The 27,803-nt window shown below is 48.0% G+C and overlaps 2 protein-coding genes across 17 annotated transcripts in view; one reads left to right on the top strand and one right to left on the bottom strand.

Moving 5' to 3' along the window:
* MTMR3 (myotubularin related protein 3) overlaps window positions 1-5,943 on the top strand; it is an 84,461-nt gene extending 78,518 nt beyond the window's left edge. For all 14 annotated transcript variants that reach the window (XM_040577731.1, XM_040577740.1, XM_040577738.1 and 11 more), the window contains one exon: window positions 174-5,943. In XM_040577731.1, the coding sequence (XP_040433665.1) occupies window positions 174-345 (172 nt within the window). In that variant the 3' untranslated portion in view covers window positions 346-5,943. The remainder of the gene's footprint in view (window positions 1-173) is intronic.
* LOC121079887 (acyl-CoA dehydrogenase family member 11-like) lies at window positions 3,283-26,708 on the bottom strand. 3 transcript variants are annotated; one of them, XM_040577743.1, is made up of 14 exons: window positions 24,317-26,708; window positions 22,053-22,285; window positions 21,317-21,416; window positions 20,197-20,314; window positions 19,192-19,334; window positions 18,940-19,089; window positions 18,309-18,403; window positions 17,943-18,042; window positions 16,197-16,337; window positions 15,126-15,218; window positions 14,612-14,719; window positions 9,122-9,380; window positions 8,891-8,957; window positions 3,283-8,593 (listed from the first exon to the last, which is right to left on the bottom strand). In XM_040577743.1, exons 2-14 carry the CDS (start codon window positions 22,118-22,120, stop codon window positions 8,470-8,472), a joined length of 1,566 nt encoding a protein of 521 aa, XP_040433677.1. In that variant the 5' UTR covers window positions 22,121-22,285; window positions 24,317-26,708; the 3' UTR covers window positions 3,283-8,469. The 3 variants fall into 3 exon arrangements, with proteins under 3 accessions (XP_040433677.1, XP_040433675.1, XP_040433676.1); XM_040577741.1 differs by having other exon boundaries at window positions 25,734-26,708; XM_040577742.1 differs by having other exon boundaries at window positions 9,209-9,380; window positions 25,734-26,708.
* Between the last annotated feature and the right edge of the window lie 1,095 nt (window positions 26,709-27,803).

The raw sequence follows: 27,803 nt of genomic DNA, 5'->3' as shown, positions 1-27,803 counted from the left end.
TAAAGCTCTGGAGGGAGGGAAGTCTTTGCATTCTGGTACTTAGGGAGTGCTGACTGCAGCCTCCAGGGCTGACCCCATTGCACCCATGAACAGTGTAATCTTAGAACTTGGGTAACTTCGTTAAACTGCTTCTAATTTTTTCTTTTCCATTTCTCCTCTGTTCCTGACGCAAGGAATTGTGGAAATGTGTTCTGCTCCAGTTGCTGTAACCAGAAGGTGCCAGTTCCTAGTCAACAGCTCTTTGAACCCAGCAGAGTCTGCAAATCATGCTACAGCAGCTTGCACCCAAGCAGTTCCAGCCTTGATCTTGAACTGGATAAACCCATCACTGCCACGTCTAATTAAAGTTCCAGCCTAGAAGCAGCGGGAAGCAGCCGCGTCGACTCTTCCCTGCACAGACATGCACATTCTCGGTGGGCTGAGGCTGGGAGGAGGAGGGAGCCGTGCACTTTGGAGGCTGGGGCGTGGAACACTGCTCGGTGGGACAGACCTTGAGGACGTACCGCTGGATTGTGGGAATCTCCTTTTCCAGCTATTTCCCCTTTCCTTTCTGTCCTATTTGTGTGTATGTGTGTGCGTGTACGCGCCTGTGTGTGTGTATATATATATATAATAATATATATATGTTTGCTTGTTTGCTGGAAGATTGTGGAAGTGGGAAGGGAGCTGGCACCGGAACCAGATTTCCCTTGTGTATTTAACTGCCCCACTGCTGAACTGTGTTGCAGACAGATGATTTTATGGAGGAAAGGAGAAGAGGGGAACCAGCCCAGCCAGTGTGCAAAGTGAATACCTGTAGCGTCAGTGCTAGTGCTTTCAATCACTCCTGTTACTTCCAAACAAGAAACTGCTGTTTGGGAACTCGTTGCTGCTAGAAGAAATGGGAATCTCTTTCCCAAGAGAGCACTCTCCCTCTCTGTTCTTAGAGTGGGCTTAGTTATCCTCACTGCGTGAAGGGGGGATCGGTCACAGATTTCCACGCTCAGCGGCTCTGTGCTCACACACACAATCAACATGTTTTATCGCCATCAGCCCTCTGGCTGTGGCTCTGAGTGAAAACACCTGGACAACGTCGGCTATGGAAAGTGCGCGCGAGTTTGTGAGAGGTGAGAAGGGGATTGACCAGGCTGCCGAGCCGAGATTGGTTTTACACTGGCGCCTCTATCTGAAGGTCTGTAAATGCAATTCGTTATTTAAACCCAGTGGGAAAGTAGAAGACCTTCGACTTCTATCCTTGTCCCAGCTGTAGGTTGGTTTACTCAACGCAAAGCTACTTCTGGAGCAGTGCACCTGTCATGGTTCGTACAAACAGTCTGTCGTGCTATTGTTTAGACCCGCACTTTAACGAGACTATCCACAACAACGAAAGAACAACTGTGATATGCTGGTATTTTCGCTGAGCTCAGTCCATGAGTGCACTGGTGCTTGTCATATTCCTGGGATGTCTCCTCCTTTTTCAGTCTGTATCCAATATACTCCAGATAGGAAAAAACCTGCCTGAGGATTATATAAAGACCTAAAACACGTCATGGATTCCCCTTCTTCCTTCTGTCCCAATCTGAGTCGCTTTTAAAGTCACCTCATTAAAGTGTGAATCTCTTGAATATATGTTTTTTAAATGAGCGTTAGGTACTCAGCCCCTTTTCCCTTTCGATAGAGCCTGCTTAGTGCAATTTGGCAAGGAGGAAACGCGTATGGTGATATCCTGCTTCACAATGCATTGCCTAGACTAAGTTAGGGCTTCTCTTGTGATATTCTCAAGAACACAAAAATCCTGCTGGAGTATTTGAGAGTTTTAAATATAAAAGGTCAAAAAAATCTAACAAGTCTTGGGAGAGGAGTGCATCCCTTCCCTGCAATGTCACAATCACGTAGTCCAAAGTGAGGATCACACAGAGAAAACCATCTGGGAATATTTATTAGATCTGATGGGGAAGAAATGACAGGGTATATTGTGTTTGGCGTTTGAACTTCCCACACCCTTTGCGAGGATTGTCACGCTGCTGCGGTTTGAGCTGAAGACTCACAAGATAAAAATGAATGTCTAGGAGGCTGGCTTAGCACAGCCGCCCGTGTCCTTACGGGAAGGAGGTCTGGTAACAAAGCGTCTCCCCGGTACGCGTTTTGAAATGGTTTGCAAACCATCGGGTGGGAAAAGCAAAGGAAAAGATGGGCTCTCCGGTCGAGTTGTGTCTCTAAGAACTTGCTCCTGAAGCAGTGCGGTAAATCTGGAAGAGGACTCTAGGCGTTGCTGTGTCGTGTAAAACAGAGGGAGCTGGAGCGGGAACGGGGTAACACGCAGCTCCCGTCTCTGGCTTTTCCTCGGAGGTGGGCGATTAGAGGTGTGACTTAGGGGACATGGTGTAGTTCTGCACACTAACATTGTGTGGTTTTGTGGTGCAAATAGACAGTCAAAAATAAGTCTAAGATTCTGCAGTTCCTAATGACAGGTGCCAAGAGGTTATGATACGGGTTTTTGGGGTCTGTGATGTACAGTGTGAATAAATGCTTGCAGCTCTTAGTCTTTTTTTGATCGATGAAGCACTTTTTTATTAATATTATTTTTCTTTGTATGTAAAGGAGGAACCAGTATCTCTCCATAGCTGTATATATAACCCTTCTCTCCTAAAGAGAGTAAAGTGCTCCTATATTTTTCATTTTTGTCAAAGCGAGAAGTAAATACTTTAGAATTGTTAAATATATAAATAAAAGTGAATAAAGTTTAGAATTTTGCATGGGAGCATTTGCTAACACACTTTCTAGTTTTTTATTTTTCTTTCCTGTCCTTCATAGGAGATATATTTGAGGTTCAGCAGAAACACCAAGGCCTTTGAAAAAGGAGGCTGCAGCAGCCTCCCCTTGCTTTCGCTTCCATTGTGTCTTCGCAAGGAACAACAAACTGTTGCTCCTAAACTTCGAAGAAAAATCACCCAGCTTGGTTTCCCTGGTGCACCAGGAGTCCCAGGGAGGGGGGAGAGGTCACCAACCAGACAGGTGCTCTCTGTACAACCGGCACGGTTTTCTCAGAGGCTGGAGAACTGCGTAAGGGTTCTGCCCCTTGGTACCTCGTTTTTCTTCTTCCCCTTCACTGACCATCACGTGTCAGAGTGTGATCCAGTGATGCCAGCCCAAATGTAGGAGTGGCCCAGGTTGCCAGGGAGCTCACCCTGCTTTCAGTAGCATTTGGCAGAGGAAACTTTTCCCTTTCCCTTTCCCTTTCCCTTTCCCTTTCCCTTTCCCTTTCCCTTTCCCTTTCCCTTTCCCTTTCCCTTTCCCTTTCCCTTTCCCTTTCCCTTTCCCTTTCCCTTTCCCTTTCCCTTTCCCTTTCCCTTTCCCTTTCCCTTTCCCTTTCCCTTTCCCTTCCCCTCTGCGGTGAGCAAGCAGCAGCACTCGCTGCAGTGGCAGCACGGGGGGGAGCAGAGCTTCATTCTCGTTTGCACACTTTCTGCCTTATTTGCGATGCTGGCTGGTGGAGCTGTAGCTCTTGGGGAACAAACCAAACTCACTCAGGTTTAACATCTCTTAATCTTTTCCCAGAAGGTGAAAAACCTAACTGCAAAAGTCTCTTGCACAAAGGTTCTCGTTTTCCTAGGGCTGTTCGGTTGTTTCAGCAGCGTGGCTGCAGGCACTTCCATCACATGAGCTCATCCTCATCACTTCTTACATATTTTAGGTCGAGGGAGGGGATTTGTCCTGAATTCTCAGGGAGATTGAAGAGCTTCTTGAGCAACTGTGAGTTCTTTTGGGGCAGGCCTGTTCTAGTCACAAGGTGTTGTGCACAATTGCTTTATAATCTGAAGGTGTTTATTTAATCAAAACTGCAGATTCTGGGCAGAGCTGTGATCACAGCTGGTGGTAGTATTTTCAGCTTCAAGAATTAAAAGAAAAAAAGGTACATACAATGTTTTGCACTATTAAGAACATGCAAAGGAACAGCAGGTTTTCAGTTACCCACCAGAATTTGATTTCATATAGCTCCTTTCATACTTGAGTTCCTTCTGAGTGCTTTTTCAGTAACTCACTCCTCTAGCACAGCGGCTGCAGGCTGTGTGCGTGCCACCACTCAGCCCTGGACACGGCGCTTCTTGGATGTTCCCCGTTACGGAAACGCGGAGCAAACCCCGTGAGTCCTGCGCGGGAGTTGGAGGGAGTCAGAGGACTTTTACCTTCCACGTAGTGAAGCCAGAAGCATCACCGGCCTGGCAGCTCTGCTAGGGGAGCACCCAAGTGGCGCTTCCAGTGAGCGATTCTTCCTAACGAACGCCCTTTCCTCTTTTCTTTCGTTACAGCTCTTAAAAAGCCCAAAAGCCCAAAGGGAGAGCAGAGCTGCTGTCACAGCGCGCAGCTTCGGTGCTGGCTGGCATGCTGTGATTTTCTTAAAACGACCCCCTCGTGCACAGGCCCTGTGAGCAGCGTATGTGATCGGGGTGAGGGAAAAGCCCATCTCTTTGAACGCCCCCCGGCCCCAGGCAGGACAGCAGCGAGCCCAGCATCTCCCGGTGGGAGCAGGACGGGGTGGGCAGCAGCGATGCTGCAGGCTGGGCGCAACTTCATTGTACGGGAGGGCGAGGTAGCAGCAGCACAGGGGATGAAAAGCCAAAGGCTCTTCCTCTGGGGGTGAAGGGGAAGAGGCTGTGGAGAAGCACGCACTGCGCAGGAGGGGCTGCCGTGGCGGGATGGGGTCCAGGCCAGGAGAGGCTTTGAACTGAGGCTGCAAAGGGAACAGCCGCATGCAGGAACGCTGAGCTGATGCTGAGGTCGTGTAAGAGATACGGGGTGTCCGGATATTTGTGGTTGTTCTATAATTGTCCCTCTAGTAGGTCCGGAATTACTCAGCACAAGGAATTGAGGAAACAGGGTCCAGAGGCGGTTACGAGACGGCGTCAAGCTGGGCTGTGCTGGAAGGAGACACAGAGAAGTGGCTCAGATGCTGCCAAGCGGAGGCCGGTGCTCTGGGCTCGCTCACATGCAGGGGCCCGATCAGGTTTTACAGCAGCTTCAGAGCAGCCCTCAGCCAGGTTCCGTGGCTTGGCATCGCTTGGGAATTGCTAGAGAGTTACATGGAGTTACCTTTTGTGCTTAAAAAGCAAAACCAGCGATTTAGGCTCCGAGTCGAACAAGGAACGTGAGCAAACGCAGCTCCCGCTCGTGCAGCGCCCGCAGACGGGTGCGTTCTCTGTGAGGAGCCGCGGTTGCTCCTGCTGGTGGGTTTTTCTCTAAAGGACACGCGGGCGATGCTCCCACGGGCCGTCCCATACCCCTACAGCCAGACAGACTGCTGAAGCCAGGGCGTGTGAAGTTTCTGGTTTGCAATATTTTTAATTATTTTTATTATTATTACAATTCAACTCGCTTCTTTGTTAAACAGGGAATCCACCAGCATTAGAGCAGGATGCAGAAACAGAAATGGAGCCTTTCAATAGAGCCACCTCTGTACAAACCTTTATCTCTCTTGCTGACCCCACACCATAAAGAAATGCCATTTCTTGGGCAGAGGGACAACAGATTCCCATCTCTTCATTTTACACTCAAAACGCAGGCATTGGAGCTCAGATTGTAGCATTTCGGGATCGAAGATTACCGTACTCTTCAACTTTCAAATTTTTTTAAATGCTGCTAAAGTTTTATCTTACTATTTAACAAACATTTTTAAAACTGATTTCCCAGCGTTGTTATGAAATGATTTTTACCTTGCAGTGGCAACAGGTGATGCATTTGATTGTCATTTTTTTTGGTGGAATTTGTATTAAAATCACATCTGAAGTCTTGATTAATAACTTCAAGAACATTAAATGTTTTAAAACAGGCAATCCTATGAGAGCAGAGAGCTGTTTAGCAGCAGCATAAAGTGTTAGACCCTAGTGCTTATTTGTTTGTAACAGCATTTATTCTGCTGTAGCCTCAGAGTGAATATTTAGATCTTAATAAATTTGTCATTTCCTACACGGTGGCAATTTTACAGTCCCTTGTGTTTTCTGTACTGGCGCACTTGCAGGGCTCCCACTTTGTGGGGTTTATTTTTAGGCAAGTTATAGCTCACATATTAGGAAAAAGTAATTTCCAGTGTTCAGATAAATACCTGAAATCCATAGGAAGAGGTGGATGTGAAATCCCAGACTGGCAGCAAGCACGGAAGACGTCACTGCCTGCCCAGGCCCAGTACTGTGGGGACGAGCCCTTAGGGAGAAGGGAGGATCCCGATGATTTTCCAGCAGCTCCGTGAGCGATTCTAGCGCTGGTTAAACGTGACGGCTTTTGTCTGTTGTATTATTTTGTGCTAACTCATCACGTTCTCAGACTTTTCTGCCCTCCCTGCATGCATCTGAGGCCCTCATGCAGCTTAGAGCCATGTGTTGTTCTCTCACCTTCCCATTCTAGTTCTTACATAGCACAAGCAAGACTTCCTTCTTCGACACCAAACAACTGCGGTAATGGAGGACGTTTTCCCAGCCCAACTATTATTTATTCACCTAGGTGCACACAAAGCAGATGCGGAGGAGCGACATAGTGAGAAGCCCTTTGGTGCTGGTCTGGCTGTCACCTGTGTGACTCGAGGGAAGCTCCCATGGCTCAGTGCTGTGCTTGGCCCCGCGCGGGGACAGACGGAGCCCCCGGGCGCTCCTTCCCCATCCCCCACAGCCCTCTGCCCTGCGACTGCTCCCCGGCACCGCTCTGCCCGTGCTCCTCCTCCCCAGAGGTGGCCTTGGGTCCTCTGCATCTCTGAGCTTTGGCCTCTGTAAAGCGTTGGTAACTTGTGCTCAGCAATCAGCTCCCTTCCGCTCTCTTCCCACTCAATACCCTGGCTGCTGGTGGCACTTTGCAGCTATGTATTCCTATTGTCTTCGCTCTATTGTTTCTCTTCTGTTATTATCAACTTTCTGATTAAACTTTTAGTCATCAGGGTAATACCACACAGGCAGACAGACGTGCTGAGTGTGAAGAGAAGCATGCAGTCAATATATCCAGATGTTTGCTTTGGTGGAGCATTACTGGATTTCAGTCTAAAACTTACGTCAGAATTTATGTCAGTAAATTGCAGCATCATTATGACATACACATAGGAAATGAATAAGCTTTCTAGAGGTCAAAAGTGTTTTTTACTTTAATTTTGGTACCAACTTGTACACTGTTGATATAATTTAAATGATGTAATTGAAATGATCTCCTCCCCAGGATGTTTGTAGAGCGGTTTTGCACAGCAGCGTTGATGTTGATGCTGACCGCTTATGAAGCTGCAAACACCAAATTACCGTATTGTGTTTGAAATGCAACAGAGCAAGAACGTCTTTCTTGCCCATCATGGCTGACAGTGGAGCTGAGTTAGCAGGAATGAGGTGCCCAACATTACACATGAAGGTAAAGCCTCTACATCAGGTTATTTTAAAGTAAAGCAAAGCTTGTTTGGGGCAAAGTACAATGTAAAAGGAAAAATCAAAGCACAAGCTAGACTAATCAATGACCAGCTCTCTTAACAATAGCCTTAGCGAGGTGAGATTAGGAAAATGGAAACTTCAGGTTACAAAGGCTGTTTCCTCAAACAAGTTGCCGAGTTCAGCCACCGAGTTGGGAAGTCCTGAGCCCAGTGCAACGCTTCCCATTGAAGTTGTTTGTATGACGGGAGATACCATCTGCTGCACATGGAGCCACTTCTGCACCACCAGTGTGGGCAGCAGAGGCTGCCCTGGCAGAAACACCACCCCTGGCAGGTGCCGGGGTGGAAGAGCACGTGCAGTATTGGAAAGCAAGATGGTGAACAAGAAAAAATGGTGGCTTTCTGTATTTAATCAGCTTCAAATATTTTTCACTTTGATCTTGGTTGCTTGTCTTTAAAAAGAATACCAGTTAGTACTTGAAGAGCTGCTGCTTCAAGGCATTATCTGCATTTGATAATGATTTGATTTGATCACTCAGTATTTGTCTAAAACACGGTAAGAACATTTCAGCATCTCCAACTGAATTTCACTGGTTGTGTCTGCATTAGCAAGTAATTCAGTGCAAAAGCAGTGGATTTCAGCCTGGAGCAATGGGTGCAGTTGTGGGTTTAGTTCAGAAGGATTTGGTCTGGCCCCTGGGTGGAATATCTTCACCATACCTGTAATTTGTGGCTGTCTGAGGTGTCTGCTTTGGGATCGCAGCCAACCTGCTGTTTCAGCTGGGGGTTGGAGTGTGCTCAGTGCCAGAGCAGAGCTTTCAACTTCCTTCCTTCCCGAAGGAATACAGTTTGCGTGCGGTAAAACAACTTGGCAAACCCAGCCAAAGTGCGGCAAGCGGGGGCACTACAGGAGTTTCTTTCAAAGCTGCACCCCTGGATCAGACACTCAGGTGTAGACCCAGCCGCTGCCACCCTGAAGATGGAAGTGTCTGTATCCATCAGTTTACCATGGCCATTTCAGCCTGCACCGAATGCCACCGCCGTCCTGCACTTTGCACTGGCAAGGCTGGCATGGCTTTCCACTTACCTGTGCTGAGTCACAGCCTGCTGGTGCTGGGGGGGCTGCCGTACACCAGAGAGCTGTCCATGACCGATTCCTCAGCGTCGTAGCTGCTGTTCTTGAACTCTGTGGCCACAGGGCACAGTTCCTGGTTGCACCACCTGAACAGAGAATGCAAACAGTTACCTGAGCCCTGTTAAACAGACAATGCTGGTCTCAGCTTGAGGTCTTCCCAGTTTGGGTCCTTCTCATTGCTGTAGCATGGAGATTGCCCGTGGCAGGGAAAAGCAGCAACGTTGCTGGTAACCAGCCAGAATGCTGTTTGTCTTCATCCAGGAGATGGAGTTTGGATCTCACCATGGCAGACGTTCAGGTCGCTCAGAGAGGCAGAGCAACGCCTGCTGCATCGCACAAGAAATGATCTGGAATGGTTTGGGATAGGGGAGGTTTTTGCTTACCTTCGAGCAGCGGAGACATCTGCAGCGGAAGCGTCAGACCGAGATGCATGTTCAATTAAAAGAGCTCCTGTGGAAGAACGTGAGATGTAAGTAATCCTGGGCTCCAGCTGAAGCAGCAAAGGCTCATGGAAAGAAGTTGGTGGTTGCTGCTCAAGAGCGCTTGTCAGGCTGAGCTGCCTTCATTTGAAAGGTGGGGAGGGACCAAGCTTTCTTTAAAACTCCACTCTTTACCTCTGAGTGTGTGAAGCCATGACACTCTAGGACTGATTCCTAGCCCTTTCCCGGTCTGAAATTGATCATTTCTGTCTTTCCCACTACCTGCATAGATCCTTGCTAGGGAGTAAGAGAAGTCTCTTGCAGCCAACTCCATGGTCACTGCCTCCTTTGCACCAGCTCCTTGAATGAACTGGGTGAGACGGCTGATGGCATCCCGCATTTGCCTCACAGCGGGTTCCAGTTTTGCAGTGCTCGAAGCCAGCTCAATTTTTTTCTGCAAAGAAAACAATCACAGGAAAAATTACAGCATATTTACCTTCTGCAAAGAAACAAGGCTGGTGAAATCCCAAGCACACCCAGCAGGATATTAATAAAAGGCTTAAATTGAGGTAGCTGCAGCTCGCACTGCCATAGGTGGAGTGGCCAGAGCCCCACTCAGCAGGAAAGGAGATGCTGCCAGAAGGAAGCTCAGAGCCTTGCCCTGAAAACGGAGAGTTCCTGCAAGCCAGGCCCAGCTGTGCTGGCCTTCCAGCTGCACATGGGGACAAGCTGACATCCCCACTTCTCTCTAATTGCACACCTGTATCAGGTTATTAATGTGTGGGTTATTGCCAGGTTAATTATGTGTGACCTCCCCTCTTTTTATATTTTCACTCCCACTAAGATGTTAGAGCTGTGCCCAGACAGGAAAATTCAGATTAAAAGGAGCTTTTCCCTGCAAGTCCTGTCTGTGAACCAGTCTGGCTCCCTTCTGGCGGACCCAGCACCACCCTCCTGTGGCTGGGCTAAGCTGCTGTTTCCCCAGCATCCCATGTACCTTGTGAAAGCACAAGTGAGTGTCTGCCAAGAGAATCTAAAATAGTCCTTCTTTCACAACACTGCGTGCCCACAGCTGCCTGGATGTGTCCGGCAGAGGCTAGCCCTAAACCTGTGTTTCCCGTCTAGCAGTGCTGAGCCTTCATGAGCCCAAAAAAGAGCGTGCCTTGTGCTTGGGGCTGCCAGCCTTGGGTGAAAGCTCAGTCTCACTGAAGCCATGCAGGCTGAAAAGCAGCCAGCTCGCACCCACGCAGTGGCCACAAACCTCCAGCCCCTGCACCTCTCAGGGCCACGAGTGTTTGGCGGGGCGGGCACCCGCCTGCGGGCAGCACTGGCTTCGGCTGTGAGCTCAGCCCTGCAGCCGGCTGTGCTGCACTGGCACCTCCACAACATTCATATCTCTTGCTGCAGGAAGGCTGAAGGTTTACCTGGAGCAGAACTGCAGGCAGGACTGCGTGCATATTTAAGGAGCAGGTGGTAGGGGGTGCTTTTTGTTAGTCAGTCTCATTTGTAGGCTGTTTATGAGCTAAAGCCTGTAAGGAGCTGCAGCACAGAACTAATTTCTGGTTTTTTAGTACTTAAGTGAATGTGCAGCTCCCCTTGCTAGTACGTGAAGGTACAGCTTATTTGCACCGTAGGACTCAGCCCACACAAGCTGAACCCAGCTTTGCTTTCTGTAACACGGCTGTGTGTGACACCTTCTGCCCAACCATTGCCCTGTATTTTCTGACCACTAATACAAGAAAAACACAATCCTCAATGGTTGCTATTCTGTGCTCCAGGCAAAGCGGCACACAAATACTCACAGCATATGCTGTATGAATACAAAAACATCATCAGTAAAGCGGTTGGGTCTGGTGCCAAGATAAAGTCCAAAGAACCCTCCAAACCCACAGAATGCTAATAAGATGTTTTAAAAGCAGCTTGGAGCTTGTTGCCAGCAAGGATCAAAGACCCCAAAGGCATAAACATATTCCCAGCAGCTTGGGTGGAAGCCAATGTCACACAGGCAAAGCACAGCAACCACATACGTGCTTCCACCAGCAGCCGCGTGCTAGCGGCCAGGGTGTACAAACAGCTACATCCTACACTGCCTTGCTTTGTAAGGTTTAAAGACCTGGGCAGCATAGACCAGGAATATAAAGCATCGTTTTAACCTTAGAAGAAAAAAAAACAACCAAACAACAACAAAAAACCATTGCATTCTCTTTGCTCTCCAATAATTTACACTTTTTTTTTTCAGATCACTCTTTTTTCTCCTAACCAAAAGCACTGAATCTTCTGAAAGACTGAGCTAGGTTTTTGCACATCCTCCACTGTCTTTGAGAGTGAGAGACTAGAGATAGAGCTGCTTCAGGGATGATGTCTGAGGCAGAAGCAAATTCTGGTTTGCTCTCCTGCGTGTTGATCTGCTCCAGCACCTGTAGGGCGTGGCTGAGGGGAGGCAGGGGCACGCAGCCCCGGTGTGCCGCTTGTACGGGTCTTTCCTGACTGCAGTCAGCAGAGAGAAAGAACTTCAGAGTGCCAATATGTCTGGTTCCTTCGGGTTATCGCTGAGGAATATTTAAGCTGTCACTCGTTTCTTTGCTCTCACTACCAAGCAAGATTGTCAGAACAGTTCTTACTTGAAGACTGATCACCAATACTTAAAAAACACGGCAACAGGGAGAACATCCAAAACGGGGCTAGAAGCACAAGTCTCATATTATTGTTTTGGGCAAATATGTAGTCTCGCTTTAATAACCTACATTTATTTCCTGCTGTGCTAAAATTGTGGTTATGGTCTGAAAAGGACCTAAAAACACTACCATGTGACTCAGATTGCATGTCCGATTTACAGATAGAGTTTCAGCCCCACGCAGTCATTGCTGATGCATCAGGCAGTTAATTCTGAGCTCTGCAAGATGCCTGCAGGACTGGCAATTCAGAAAGAACTGTGATGTGACCAAATTTAATCTAAAATTATTAAAATACAATAATCAAAGAATTCCCCAGTGCTATTTTAGCATCGCTTTTCAGACTGTGATAGAATTCTAGAGTACAGCCAATGCTCTGGCTCAAAATTCCAGCTAATAAAATCGTAGTATAACATAAAATGACTCCCCCCGTGCAGTATCCACCTGAAACTCCCTGAGACCCTGCAGACCAATTACCTCTGGACAGGGTGGTTTGTAACAAGCTTACCCTAAAAATTCAGATTCTCATAATTACGCTGTGCAAAAATGAAAAAGGTCTCTGTTCTTCCCTTTTCCTATAGGTAATTACAATATTGGATTCCTTCAGAGAACAAAGAACTATGCTGTACTAAGTACTAATGCCACTTTCTCCAAAGAAGCCTCTGTCACTGGGCACAAATTCTGCAAACCGAGAACCTTGAGGGACAAACATAAAATGAATTGTACCAAGTTTTGTGTGCATCAATAAAAAGAAAATGGATTGGAACAGTAAAAATCCCTTTATGAAGGGCTAAATGATTTCCTCACTAGATGGGTATGGGAAGGATGTTTCAAAACAAGACAGACTCCCAGAGACCAGAAGAATTTGGACACCTGGAGCTCAAAATGAGGTTGTTTATCACCTGAAAATGACATCCTGAATCTGGTGTAGAAGCTCAGCATGGTCCTGCCTGATGCTACATAAGCACCATGCAGAAATACCTCCCGGCTGGTGCTTCTAGTGCCTGGCTGCTGAAGGCAAGGGGAAAGGTTTCTGATGTGCCCAGGTTACATTTGCCATGTATGATCTACTACATCCAGAACCAGGGCATCACACGGCTCTCTGAGCCCCAGCCACTTCCAGTCACTCTGTTGCCATACTCCGTGGAATTGGAGGCAGCCCAAGGGTGACATGAACAGAAAATGCAGTGGCATTAATGGCATTTGAGGAACTTTAGTCAGTGCTCACTTCTCCACCCCACGGTCTCGTAGACAGCATGATTTGTTGGAGCACCAGAGCAATGATGAGCTTGCTAATTAATAAATCTCAATACTTGGTGTTACTGCTGTGCAATTACCTGCTCTGAATCGTGTTGCTGAGTTCTTTAGTGCTTCTCTGGTTATCCAGTTAAGGAGCTGAAGGGACCCCCTTAGCTGCACCAGGAAGGTGCTGCTAGGACTGCAGTATGGCACCTTTGTGGGGAATTTGTTTGAATTAGTGTAAGCATAAGTCTGAGGAGGCCAGCTTCTTTCCAAGTTATTTTTAGAGCCTACCACCCCCTCCTTTCCTTCTCTACTCCATTACCTTCAGTGTCAGATTAAACTGCTTTTTATCAACAGCTGGACCAGTTGGCTTTTTAATTAGTGGGTATGCTCATTAGTCCTGCTTATGAGCAGATTTGGCTTTCATGTTTGGTAGTCAAATTGCTTGAGGTATTTTTCCTTTAACAAAAGTTGCATGAGAGGATGGTAAGAGGACATCTCTGGAGGTCAGAGAGGTGGTCTGTGCAGAATACAGCTAAGCTGTGGGTGTGAAATGTAACACAAGTTGCCAACTGCAGCCACTGGTGAGAAGGGGTCAGGCTCTTGTTAGCGTGTTTTTGAAGGACCTGATGGATGGATAGGGTAGGATAATCTGCTGGATACACCAGAGACCACAATAAGAGTCTTATATTTGTTTTGTTTTATAGAATCTACTTATTAAAAAAAATCTCTATATACATATAATGAAAATATCCATTATATATATTATGTTTTGCTTTGTGTACCTGTTCCTATGTTCACTTCACAGTCTCCTTTCTTTCCCTGGGATGTCTGGGCTTTCAGCACAATTGTGTTTGAGCAGTGGCAAGGCCACCATGTAGGTATCATCTCTGCTCTCTCTCTGCTTGTGCCATCATCTTCAAAGAGCAAATTGTCAGTGCTGAAGGGAGTGAAGTGGCCCAGACATCTCACTTCTCATGGGGAGAATATGAGAAAGTGAAGGCTACATGTAGTGAAATCCAGCAGCTCATGATTCCCTCACTGTATCTGCGCTCTTACAGTTCTGAATTGTTCTATCTCCATTAAAAGTCTAATCCCTGAGGGAATACCCTCTGATATGGTGATCATGCCTTCCAGCCTCATTCCTGTGTCCCCTTACGGGATGTAACAAGCCAGATGATGCTCATTTACCTTCAGGAAATTCTGAGCTTCTTTGAACTCTCCATGACTGCCTGTTATCTGGGCACCTTTAAAAGAGCAGCCTGTAGGTAAAGGCAGAGAACTGCAAATCTGAAGAGGCAGCAAAGGGATTCCTTTGGCTCTTTCCATCTTTTCAGTGGGAATAAGAATAGAAAGTCATGCTGCAGTAGGTAGCCCTAGTGAAAGTTTAATATTCAGTAGTCTTGTGGTGTTTTTGCAGTTAAAAAAAAAAAGCGCTACATTATTTTGACTCTATCACATTAAAAATACACTTACATTGGTACCTGTCGTGAAGAACACTGACAATGCAAAACTCTTTACTATAGAAATAAAATTACCTGCATTGTTTTTTTTTCCCCAGCACACAAGCATCCTAAAACAAACACTGCCTGCACTCTGCTTTTGTAAGTGCTATTTAAAGAGCAGAATTGCAGAACACCTTCTGAACACTTGTCTAAAGCTTTGAATTTGGTCATATTCTCCACCAGTCTCAGCCAGGAGCACTAACACCAAATAAGACTTGGACAAATCGGACAAATCAGGCTTAATGGTGCTTTTGACAAGGGCTCACCTGCACTGTGGAGAAGAACACAGCTATCGCCCGTCCTTGACTCTTGGTGAGGGATCTCAGGACGTCAAGTGACAGGATATTTGTTGTTCCCTCCCATATAGACAGCACCTGGTGGTAGAAGAGACCGTGTAAGAGCAAGAAGGAGACTTTTGGAGCAACTGCAGTAAATAAGGGGGAACATGAGCCAATGAAGATCTGGGGCAGAGTTAAGGGAATATCAAGGAAATCTCCAAAGATGTCTTGCCTCTCCACAAGTGGGAAGAAGCACTGGTGATGAGAGCGAGGGGCCCGGCTACATTACTGAACTAGGAAGCAATTCCCAGCACCAGGAACAGATCATGTCCCCTCCCTGGTGATGACTGCGCTCAGCAGGAAGGCAGCTAGAAAGAACTGCAACACCTGCAGTGAGTCTGGGGAGGACTGTGTTTTTCTTTGAGCGTGTCTTTAGGTGGCAACCATGAAGGACTATGCAGGGGACTAGGTGATACACAAGCTTTTTCTGCTGCTTTCTTACCAGAGTATCACGAACTATGACCGGCAAGCCTGTATCCTCCATGTAACCTTGTCCTCCGAAACACTCCATTGCCTCAATAACAGTGGCAGAAGCCTGCAAAATGCAGAGAGTTGATATAATGCACATTGCACAAAGGGAAGGAGTGGCTGGAAACCTCCCGCATCACACAGCAGTTCCTGCTGGGAGGGGACTGACTAGATCCCACTGCCTTGCTGAAGCAGGTTGCTCATTCATAGAATCACAGAATGGTTTGGGTTGGAAGGGACCTTAAAGGTTACCTAATTCCATCCCCCTGCCGTGGGCAGGAACACCTCTCACTAGACCAGGTTGCTCATTACATGAAGGGAGGCACAGTCTGGGGAGTGAAGAGTGATCAGCACTGAGTGAGGACTTCAAGGAGCAGTCAGACCCAGGGAGAAGATCCAGGGAGAATCTGTCTCACTGCAGTCCTCTCTAGGTAAGGATAAACCCGTGGTTTGCTTGGTACATAGAAGAAAGTGTCTCTGTTTCAGGAGAATCTTACTATCTCCTTGCCTATGGTGTGTAAGTTTCTTTGTATTTAAGCTGAGGGTATTAGGAGGGGGACAGACCCCTGAAGTTAAGGCTGATGCTGTTAGCACTGTTACCTCTCTTCTATTTGTTCTTAACTAGGAAAAAGATGTTTCCTGTGGCTCAGTGTCCCACCTTAGTCTTGGAGCACAGGGAGTTTCTCCTAAAGCCTCAGCAGCATTCCTCTGTGGCGTGTGGTGTATGGCGTACTTCACAGAGTGTTTGCTCTATCTGCTGTCACCAGATGACTGATCTGTGGCTTGCTTGCCAGGCAGCTGGCATGCTGAGTCCTTCCTGAGAGCTGAGGGATGAGTCCCCCACTTACAAAGTCCAGCATCAGCGCAGAGCAGTAATTGCAGGGTAGCTATCATGCTGCAGGCCCTGCAGATAGAGGTCGCTGCCTGTACCCCACACTATTGCTGCCCTTCTCGTTGGCTGTGTTAATTCTGCCTCTTTCCAGCTCCATGGCTGCTAATGTGCCACCAGCCCCACTCAAGGCTAATCAAACTGGTTGCTCCATACCTGCTTCCCAGTGTATAGTTTGGCGATGGGTACAAGCAGTCTCAAGAGAAGCTGGTCTTGCTCACTCGCCATGTTGGTTTCTGCAAGTCCAAGCAGCCGAGCGATCTCCATGAGCAGAAGAAAAGCCCCTCGTGTCTGCACCTGCATGCAGAGAAGTGGGGAGCTTCATTGGCATGGGTCTTGAACTGTGATTCCAGCCTGATTTGCTGAGTTGCCATGAGACTATCTGGAAGGGATGCACAGTGCTTGGACCTGAGCAAAATGCAACCCCCCCCTGTACAAAACCACGGCTTCAGAGACAAAGACCACAGATCAGCAGGGCATAAGGCATGAAATATTAGAAGCAATCTGGAGCTGCCTCTCTTGTACACTGCAATCCACTATAGAAAAGGGACAATGCCACTTCATTAAGCCTAATGGGAGCCTTATCAAAGCTCCTCTCGGGTTTCCAGATCATAAATCCATTCTTTTCAAGGATAAAGGGCATGAGACTGCACATCTGATGGTCAGCCTCCGAGCACCAGATCTGCAAGGTCTTAGATTTCTTGCTGAGCCTCTTGCTTCCCTGACAAGTTGCAATTTAGACAGCACTGAGCTATGAGCTTTGTAGCCTCTGTGTGTAATGATGTGCTGTGGGACTACATCGGATCTTGCCTTTCTTTCAGAGGTAGAGTTCTGGCCATGGACTGCCACAGGCTACGAGATGCTGGAGCTTTAAGTTATGCTTGACACTTGTTGGGGTGACACCACTTTCCCTCTTCCCCCACCCTGCAAGAGGAGTTATAAATGCTGGTTTAAATATTTGCATGAACCTATTGTAGCCCAAGGATAAGAATCCATGTTACACCAGTTAAAAGTAGAAATAGTGCCTGGATAGATGAGAGGAGGAGAACTGTGTGCCTTCTTTTTGAAGTTTTGGTAGTGGGAGGAAGCCACCCATGTCCTGTGGGTTTAGTGGGCTCAGTGTTGAGGCAAAGCTGTGAGACATTCTGCAGAGAGCTAAGGCAGTGAAATTCCTCTCAAAGCCCAGAGCCAGAGTGCCAATTCATACTGCTCTCTCTTCCATTGTCTAACCATTATTTCTTTAGATGGTATTTACGTCTAGGTGCTGTATTCAAGCTCAGTGTCTTGTGGTGAGCACTGTGCAGGTATACCATGGAAACAAATTTGTCCCAGAATTGAAAGTTCATGGACCCCCCCCCCAGGAATTCATCAAGCCCACTGAGAATAGCCTATCTCCTGCTGCAAGAGCTACCAGGAGAGTTGGATGAGTGTGCACCAGTCTTGGAAAACAGTCTGATAACTGCAGTTCAGGAGACTGTGGTGTCATTTTGGGTTGACCTGTGTGGTGCCAGGAGTTGGACTCAATGATCCTTGTGGGGGTCCCTTCCAACTCGGGATATTCTATGATTCTATGATTCTATGCTTGTGGTCTGATGCAAACGACTAAATTTAGAGGCCATGACATAGTGGATGCATGCACGAACTTTAGCACTCCTGTCAGAACAGCTCCCAGGTAATTGTAATTTAGGATAACCTGGAGTCCAGCAGAGAACTCAGGTCCATCATCAGATCCAGTCCCACTAGACTACGACAATTCCCTTGCTGTACACACCTCTCTGTAGCAGGAAGAGCCTGCTACATTTGACTTGCACACAGAGGCAGGCTGGCTGTGCCCATAAGCGGCTGAGGATCCCTGCCCTCTTTCCTGACCAGCAGAATCAGCTCAGCTTCTGGAAGCCTTACCTCCAGCCGGGCTATTGTCTGCATGTGTAGGGGATGGTCTTTGAGGAGCTTCCCAAAGACAACCCGCTTAAGGGCGTACTCCCTGCTCAGACTGATCATCCTAGAGAGAACACAACCAGGGAAAGGCGTTAGACCAGCAACCTTCCTTCTAAGCCTCCCCTTACGGCCATCCCCACTGGGTGAACCCTGCTCGGCTGCAGCACACCAGCCTAGGTCACCTGTGGGTGACCTAGCACCGCTGGCTCCCAGCCCTGTGCCCACAAAGGCACAACGTGACAAGCGACTGCAGTGCTAAGCACTGCAATCTCCCCTTATCCTGACACGCTGCTCCTCCAGCTCTGGGAGGGGGGTCCAGGCTGCCTTCACCTTCTCATGGAAGCTACTGCACCAATGATGTTGTGGATCCGAGATATGTTCAGCATGTTGGAGATGGAGGCCACTCCACGACCTTCTGCAGAGATCTGAAACCACGGAGGAACAAAGGTCAATGTAAGCCTGTGGCACAGCCTGGGAAGCTGAAGCATGTCTATCTTAGCGACACTTGTGCCAGCAGGCAGACAGGTACAGGACATCCACTTCACCTCTCTCTGTTCTCCAGCACCAGAAAGATCTGCTTGTGTTAAAATGCAGCTGTCTTATTTTAGCCAAGTCTGTGGCATGATTGGTGAGGTGCCTTTGGAGACTGTATCAGCACAATCAGTTCTGGTCACTGGCTGCTTGTTCCCACCTGCATGCCACACAGAACTGCCCCTCAGCTGGGCTAAGGCAACTGGATTAGGGAAATGATCAGCTTAGAATTACTTTTTTCCCCTTCTCCCCCAGGATTTTTCCTGAGCTCTGTTCCATACAGGGCCCTGTTGGGGAAGGGTTCTGTGGAACGAGCAGCCAGTTACAGACATGGATGAGAGGAAATTCTTCAGCTGTACATCCCCATGAGCAGTCTGTCACGCCAAGCCTGCCCAGCCCCAGGAGGAGGGGGAAATGGTGCCTTACGCACCAGCTCTGCTTCAGCTCCATCCAGCCATAGCTCTGCTGTTGCCATCTGCCGTGTGCCCAACTTGTCTTTCAGCCTTTGCACTCGGATATTGTTCAGCTTCTTGTCTTCATCTCGAACCTTCAGGAAGAACAGCGACAGGCCACTGGAACCCTGGGGCCATTAAAAAGGCACACAAGGAGGACTATGTCACAGTGAAAAAAGGAAAGTAAAAGGTTCCCCTGCTCCTTCAGCGCATTCCACCACAGAACAGACCTGTTTTACATGTCCTTCAGCATCTGCTATCCTGGCCAGGGTTAATGTCACATCAGAATCAGCAGCTGATGTAAACCATTTAAAACCATACAGACGATATGTGCCATCTGGCTGCTTTCTGGCCACTGTTTCCGTGCCATTAGCTGCAAGAAAGGAACAGAAGATCTTGGCTTTATAGGAACTTCTGTATCAATTGATGCTGATTTTCAGTTTAAGCAGCAGCTCTTTATAAGTCACCTCTTGCTATCTGGATGAAATATGGATTAGCTGCTAATCTCTTTCACTGACAGTGGATAAAAATGCAGCCAGAGTTAAGTACTAGAAAGGAAATATGATCTGTTTAGCTGAAAGCCTTTCCAGCAATTGCTCCAGGCTAACAATGGTAAGGGCAGCGTTTTGTAAGCAGAATGCACTGCGGTTTACAATCCAACGCCTCAATTTCTTTAGGAGCTACCATAGCCAAGAACAACAAAGGGTGCTAAGGAATCATGAATCCTACAATGATGCTCATCTCTGTAGCTTTCCCTCCACAGCTGACTCTTTCACTTCTCCCACCAGGAAACCAACTGCAGTTTCATCCCATGCAGGTGACTCCCTTTCCACATTTCTGTCTCTGCAATGGAGTTCAGAGGTTTCCTAGCCCATCACGCTATTCCTATCATTTGCCAAGGACCAAAGCTGAAGATCAAGAACGCTTCCTCAGTCCCAGCTGGGATGGGCCTGATTGCCTTGCCCAAGGTTTAGATTATAGAGCTAGATGTCAGTGTGTTATCTGAGCAAGGGTCAAATCTCTGTACCTGCATGCCATGTGCTGTGTACATCAGTGGACAGAAGCTGGGCCTTTTGTCAGTAAAGGGCAGAGCTGTGCAGATGATTTAGATGACTTCTGCTGAAGATTTATAAGCCAGCCACCTGGCTTTGAAAGCTCCCCACACCCTTCACGTTCTCAGTTCTCACTAATATGCCAGCTGCTGCTGCAGTTGCTTCCCACCTCAGTACACGTACCAACGTCAGAGCCTCCCCTGCGCTCGGTCATCCACTGGCCAGAGGTCCAGAACTTCTTGGGGTCACGGGATGTCAGATGGTCAAAAGCATTTTTCAGGGATGCAGGAATACCTAGTGACTGTTTTGGGAGAGGGAAAAGAAACGAAGAAGGTCATACCAAAGCAGATGAAATTAGACAGTTGCCTTAACTAACACTGGTGTGTCCTACAAGTATCCCCGCAAGGCTCAGAATGGATGGTATGCAAGCAGGAGAGTGGGACACCGAACGTCCTGCACTGTGCTGCAGTGCATCTGCGGGTACTGCCAACAGTCTGTGAAACCTCCTGGCTCGTACAAGGCTGCTTGAACACTATGCGGGCAGAAGGTGCAGGCTTCTGTTACAAAGGGCAGTGTTGAGCAGCCCTACTGCCCCTGAACTTCTGCAGCTGGACCCAGAGCTTTCAAAACAGCACAGTGCCAGGGTGCAAGCATACAGTTGTGTACACTGGATGTCACCAGCACCCAAAGAGCTGCAGGAAAAGGTAACTGCCTTGTGTTTTTTCTTTTTTTTTCTTTTTTTAATTAGAATGCCCAGAGCTAGCTACACAAGGCCTAGCTTTTCTCTGCACCCTACATAGCCAGTTACATAGTGCAAAGGGTCAGTAAATCGCAGAGCCAAATCTTCAGATGGGGAAGCCTTGCAAGGTTGGTTAATTAGCACCAGGTCTGGATCTAGCCCAATATGCTTAACAGCTGCTTCACAGAGGGGACAGGAAAGCAAGGCCTTTGTGCCTTGTAGTTAAAAACAAAACAAAACAAAACAAAACAAAAAAACTATGGAACAATAAGAGACCTTTCCAGTTGCCTGCAGTGTTACAGGTTTCGTGTGCAGTGAAGGCCTCACGGTGCACAGTGTTGTATGTAAATATAAAAGTCAGTCTGGGTGCACAGACTTTGTAGAGAAAGGAGAAAGCCAGGCAGTGGGAGACAGAGCTGAGTCACAGAGCAAGAAAGGGCCATGTCCAGAGCCAGATGGCAGATCAGCTAGATCAGCTCTCCTAGATCCTCGGCCAGTGCTCCTGGCTCTAGCCAGCACTGCCAGGACGTGGGCTGTATCCTCAGAGATGAGCTGAGCTCGTACCTCAATGACTTTGGCTGCTCCATCAGTCATGGCCAGCGGACAGTTGAAACCTCCAGAGGTGGTTGAAAACAAGTACAGTTTGACAGCCTGGTGCACACGGCTAGGAAAGAAAGAGCAAAAACAGACAGGTTTTGTGGCAGTTCGGCAGCAGGAGGATAAAATATCTTGACTAGGAAGAGAGAGGAAAAATACAGCCCAGATGGGTTAGAATCAGTCTGCTCATTTCTAAGAGGGCAGAAACTGTTTCAGAGAGGAAGACAGAAGTGGAGCAGAAGTTTCTCAGTCCCAGAGGGACTGCCAGCGTGGGGCTAGATGGAAGGCATCGCTTGCCATCTGGCGCACATTAAGGGTACTTTTTAAAAATAAGAAATCTGGGTCTGTCTCCAGAGACCAGAATACAATTAAATTGCAAGTACAATTCCAGACCCTTGGCTGTGTTACAACTACTGCATGTAAAGCTGGAGCAGCGCAGGGAAATGCCAGGCCCCAGAATCAGGAAAGTGGCATCAAAGAATATTATGACCAACTGTAGGCCATTAGTTACAGCTTATCATTGCTGATGTGGAACATTACAGTGGACAGACACTGCTGTTCAGTACAGCAGTAGGCGTGCTTTTGTCCGTGCATCATCTGTTACCCATTATACAACAAGAAGTTCAGTCCCACCAGATGCTGAATACACTCTGCTAAGAATAACCAGCAAGGCACCAAGTTGCTCCCACTCTCCCCCAGTTACCTCCAGTTGGAATATCTTCTCTCATACGCCTCAGCAATCAGCCCCTCTTCTGCTGAAATCTCTTTCATCCTCTTCCAGGCCGAGCAGGTGATGATGTGATCCACCCGCTGCCCCCAGGCATCGTACTGCCGAAACACAGGGGGATTCAACTCGCATTCCCATCCCAGAGGTTTGACCTCGGTTAGCAGACGGTTTCCAAACCTCTCCAGGTCCTGACTCACCTCCTCCAGTACCTGTGAAGCAACAAGAGCCTTTAGGCACTCACCTGGAAGGAAAGGAGCCTCGGTCTTAATCAGAAAGTCAAAGGACTGGCCATATTGTTCTGGGTGCTAATGATCTCTTGCCACTTGGCTCATTGTACTCTGTGATGCAGCAGGACAGCTTGTCCCTTAGCTTCTGCTGGCACAGCTGTGCTCAGCTGTCACATTTTTTTTTTCAAAATCATTTTTTCAAGTTACTTCTGGCAACATCTCTGGATTTTACACAAGACAGAAGGGCTTTTGTATCAGGGCTGAGAATCACACAGATGCATATGAACAAGGGGACTGGATGAGCTGATCTCCAGAGGGCCCTTCCAACCTCAGTAAATCACTCTGTGATTTACTGCTGGATGAGAGTGCTAGAGGAAAAGGTGCCAAAAACAGGAAGCCTTCATCTGTATACAAAAACTTCTGCTGGGCTCAGTAGTTAACTCCTTACCAGGTTAGAAAAGGAGGGATAGCTCAATCCTTTGAGCTTCAGCCTCACGTACAGGGTGTGTCTAGATTCAAATTGTCACTTTGCAGCCAGCTTCTTGCACATCCCTAGGTAAGGATTCATCTGCCCTCATTTCAGCCAGGCTTGGCTGACTTGGACAGAGTAGTCTGTCCGTAGTTAATGGAGAGAAACCAACACCTGCAGAGAAGGGATTCGTTCCAAGCCTTAGATCCTTATTTTAAGGTGACAAGGATCTCCTGCAGGTGCTTGCTCCTCCTCACTGTCTGTGGCCGAAACTCAATGAACTTGCCTAGACGTAAACGGCCTGACTTATAGCTGATTAAAACTAGGCCAAGTAGACTCAGCCCCTAGCACTGTTGGACTCTGGTTAGCAAAAATACGTCCAAGACTGTTATGGGGTGTCACAGGAGCGCCTGATCAAGATTAACTTTGAACAGAGGAATATTTTTTGCTGTTCTCTGAAACCACAAGAGATGCTCATTTCCTCCTCAATATAGCAGTTGCAGAGGTGAATGCCATAGCTGCTCTGCCCAAATGGTGCAATTATAAAACACATTAATGTACTGCTGATGAAATACAAACCCTGCTTCCCCTCTGCATTGATTTTTCATTAAACTCCATCCCATATGATTGATTCTTTCATCACTCTGCCTTTCAACGTGTGTAATGAGGATCCAGCACACGCCGTCCAGTCGGTGCTCTGGAAGTCTCCGTCCTCAGACCAGGCAGTATTCTTTCAGGTGAATGCTGAAATACTCAGCCTCAGAAACCACAACACGAGCCAAAAGCCTGCATGAGCCCTGTCAAACTGGTAGAGCTTACGCGGCACTCCTGTTCTAGGTTCAGCTGGGATGGGTATATGCCTCCAAGGTTTATCATATCTTAACAACAATTTGAAGGCTGTTTTACAAGCACAACCTAAGCATCCAAGGTACACGGATTTCACTAATCCCTGAAGCACAGGAACCTTTGAACTCTTTAGCTGGCATTTTTTTTGTAGGCAGAAGAGTAGTAGTTTTCCAAACAGGTCTCTTAGTAAGCATGCTACAGTGAGCTCACTACAACAGTCTCTTTACCTCCATATCCACATTTTCTTAAAAAAACAAAAACAAAAACAAAAAACATAGTACTTAGCTGCGAGCTCTTGCCCTGACCACACTTATAAACCAGTGTGTTGCCCAAGTGAATGTGTTTATTTTCAAGGTAAGAGAACAAAATCAGAGTTCCTGCATTGGTGACTGCTGCATGTAACACACCGCAGCCGGGGCACTCCAAAACCACACAACAGGATACTGGGGAGGCAGCTGCAAACCGTGAGGTTCAAGGCTGACGCCACTAACTTGCAGCATCTGCTGGTGGTCTCACTCACCCTAACCACTGCTTTGATGTTCCAGGGATGAATATAGAGAAAACAAACTAAGAGGGCAAACATACGATCCTTTCTACTACAGGACTTATTTACAAAGGGATCAAAGACTGATATCTCCACCACTGTGCTCAGAAAAAAAAAAAAGTGGATGCTTTCTTCTGTGTTCTCCAGAAATCACCTTCAAACAAAGAAAGCCTTTGCTCCATTCCAGGGAAATTTTTGTGTTCACTGCTGAACATAGGTGAATAGTACAACCTCATCAACAAATCAACCTCCACTGTGGTGTCTGCTTCAGCGCACCACACAGAGCTGCAGCTGCTGCTGCTCCCCTGGACAGGAGGGCGTTCGTATGGAGAGCAGCCTCTCAGGCTGTGGACAAGCTGGTGCTGCTTCAGGCAGAGAGCAGAGACTGGGCTCTCCCTTTTAGCAGTGAGGCAACACTGCCCCGCTGGGACTATGCGCAGAAACGTTAAGGGAGATTCTGATGATTTTCTGGTAGATTTTGCAGCCACTGTGTCTCTTTGGGGAACGAGTGGAGAGCAGCTCTGACCTTTTTAATTCTTCAGAAGATCTGAATCGTGCTTCTTGCAAAGGTGCAGATTAGGAGCAAGATCTTCATGGTTGCCCAAAGGTATTGTCCTTTCCCTCACCTTCTCTTTTAGCAAGCAGGCCACAGTGGTGCGTAGGGAGGCCTCATTCCTGTCTCCTGCGACGGCCGTGACAAAAGCAAGCTCCCAGTGCTGCCATCACACTCCTACCACCCCAAGACTGCAAGACCTCACAGACGTGGAGACCAAGAACATCACTGACAGCCAGGATCTGCCTCCGTTACTCCCATGGCTTTACAGGTACTGCTTCTGCTGGAATGACTCACAGCGAGAGGTCACGCTCAGCTCCATGAGATCCGGTCCCTGACGAGTGAGAAGCAGTTGCAGTCCTAGGGGTGAGGGCAGAGAAGAGCTGATGCAATGAGCCCCCAGGCTTCCTGCAGGCCTGAAGCTCACAGAACACGGACCCACAGCTTGGGGTCTTGCTCTACCTCTCTGCACCCCTGCAGCTCTGCACAGAGCCGTCACTCTGAAAATCAGCTCAGAAAAGCCAGTGACTGTTGCTGAGAAGAAGCAAACCCCCAAGGGCCTTTCCATCCTCTTCTGCATTCAGCTGACAACAGCCTCATTCTTTTGGCAAGGAAGTTCCTTAAAAAAACCTCTTCCCTAGTGAGAGAGAAGTGGAAGAGCACAGCAGAATTTGGAAGCACCTCAGTTTTTTCCCTTTCTCTGATTTTTTTTTTTTTTATGCTGGGTGACCAGGTAACAAATGCACACACTGACAATCTCACAACACTCCTTGCAACACCCAAGCCAGTCACAGGAGTCCACTAGGCCCTTTCTATTTCTGTTTATGTCCTGGGAGTATTTTTCACCCCTGCACTGATTCACATAAAACAAGTTTTATAGAATGCTGGTAAATTCCCCTCAGTTAAACACACTGAAGGCACAAAAGGGCTCTGAGAAATGTTCAATTCATAGTCTTAAGCAGTCACCTAGCCAGAACTGTAGTGTGTATACACACAGAAACACAAACGTATGTCAGACCTTGGGAGGAAGGTGTGCCTTCAGGTAACTCCGAAGCAAAGCATCTTCCAGATATTGGTTCCCAGTCTCGGGCCGCTCTTGGAAGAGGTTCTCAGTTTCTCTTCTTGCAACAGGCATTTCCAGATCTTCTAATACTTGGTTCTGCTGCATGTTGACCTGTTGCCCCTGCTCTGCTGTTGTGTTGAATCCTCTACAGCTCCAAGCTTGGCACCTCTCCCAGCTGTGACGCAGAGAGAGACCCAACTGCCACGGCTTGCAGGTAGCACTGGATCTCCACAAAGGCAAGCAACGGGCAAACATGGTTGTGCAAAGCCTTCAGTGTGTCACTCCGACAGCTGTCACCTTCAGACCTTTCCTAGGCTGACACTAGCACCAGTCCTGTTTTGTTTTAACATTGTTAAGTTATTCTTGTAAATCAGTTATGTCTTTTCTCCTCCCTCGGGGAGGAGCTGTTTAGCAGCTGTTGTTGACTGAACTAGGGAAAAGGTCTTTGGAAAGAGATCAGAAAACAGCCTGGAAAAATACAGGTACTCAGAAAACACTGCAGCCTCCCCTACCAGCCGGGCAAATCATCGTCACCAGCCCCAGTTTTTGATGTTTCAAGAGTCAGGGGACCTATGTGCGGCGGCTGTTCCCACCAGCATCCCTACTGAATTGCTTGGGCTAATGAATTTTGAAATTGTAATCTGGTAGAGATCAGAAAGAAAAATTACATTTCGTTTTCTGAAGAGTGACAGAATGCCTGGAAACAGGAAGAAAAGGTTTAGGCAGGTCATTCTGTAAATGAGGTGTTGGTTAAAAAGGGAAATTCATCTTCCTTGTCTGGAGTCCTGGGTTGTGACACTAGCTCCAAAAAGAATCTGCTTCTTATGAAGTCTCTGATGTCATAAATTTGAGTCAGGATGATATTAAATGTTTCCCTTTCCCTGGGGAAGTACCTGAGTGTTCTAAGAATGTCTTTTGTCTTTGAGTAATATAAAACATGCACCTAATTTTGACTGATATGCTGATAATAAAAGCAGTACCATGATTTTAAACCTGCATGATAGCAAAGTGCTGTTACAAGCATAAATGTTGGAGACTTGAGCATGGGGTGAAACCCAGGGACATGTCCCAACCCCAGCATGAACTTAGACCAGCTGGAGAGTGTGTTAGTGAAGCAAAACCAGTCACCTTTCACCTTTATCCAGTACCACAAAGCCACACTGATGTTCAAAAATTCAGGTGCTACTTGTTTGGTGGGACCTCGTCACTTTCTTGATGACTGCATCAGGTTGTCAGAGCCACCAGTGGTGTGGCTCCTGTTCATGCTGCAGCATCCCCTGTCCCTCACTTCAGCAGGGGTTTGCATACATTTAACAGTCCCGCTATGCAGAAAATAGTTTGTGCAACTGGGAGGTAAAGAAATGCACCTTTTGCTTCAGTGGGGAAGGCATGGCTGCTGGCGACACCTGCTTGGACAGCACCACGAGTGCCTGGTGCCGGCCTCCAGGCACGCTTGGGCCAAACCTAATGCCCTGCGATGACTGTGCTGCTATTTCTTCCCTGAGTCACGCTACCAAAGGGCACCTTGCTGTGTCTGCACTCACGGGATGCGGCATTAAATCACTCAGCAGGCCCTGGGGGAAGGAAGTTAGTTAGACATTGGGACTGGTTGCCCAGGGAGGTGGTGGCATCACCATCCCTGGGGGTGTTTAAGGAAAGGTTGGACGTGGTGCTTAGGGACACGGCTTACTGGGTGATATTGGTGGTAGGGCGATGGTTGGACCAGATGATCTTGGAGCTTGTTTCCAACCTTCATGACTCTAGGATTCTATGAAGAGGAAAGCTGCCCACAGGCTGCGAGCAGGCACCTTTGCCATCAGCCTGGCGGGAGCCCCGCTGCCGTGGAAGCCTCCTCCACGCTCCCAAGCCCCCACACCGGGGCCATGCGCCCCCTGCACCCCCTGGACCCTCCACGTGCCAGCTTTGGGCCTAGCACCGCTTTCCCCCTCAGCCTCGCCCGCCACGGCGCCGCCGAGCCCCCGCCCTCCGCCCGCCCCCAGCGCCGCGCAGGCCCGGGGGCCCCGC

The sequence above is a fragment of the Cygnus olor genome, chromosome 17 (genome assembly GCF_009769625.2).
Source record: "Cygnus olor isolate bCygOlo1 chromosome 17, bCygOlo1.pri.v2, whole genome shotgun sequence".
In the NCBI taxonomy this organism is placed as follows: domain Eukaryota; kingdom Metazoa; phylum Chordata; class Aves; order Anseriformes; family Anatidae; genus Cygnus; species Cygnus olor.
The sequence above is the reverse complement of the archived record's forward strand: the minus strand, read 5'-3'. Positions and strand labels throughout refer to the sequence as shown.

Bases quoted from the DNA above. Each gene is read 5' to 3' on its own strand.
- LOC121079887 (XM_040577741.1), bottom strand. From the start codon at position 26,033: ATGTTTGCCCGTTGCTTGCCTTTGTGGAGATCCAGTGCTACCTGCAAG. The intron at 19,090-19,191 runs GTCTGTTCTGTG...TAATGGCCCCAG, and splicing joins CTGAAGGACATGTAAAACAG to GGTTCCAGTGGCCTGTCGCT. The intron at 14,720-15,125 runs GTAAGAAAGCAG...TTCTACCACCAG, and splicing joins TCATAGTTCGTGATACTCTG to GTGCTGTCTATATGGGAGGG.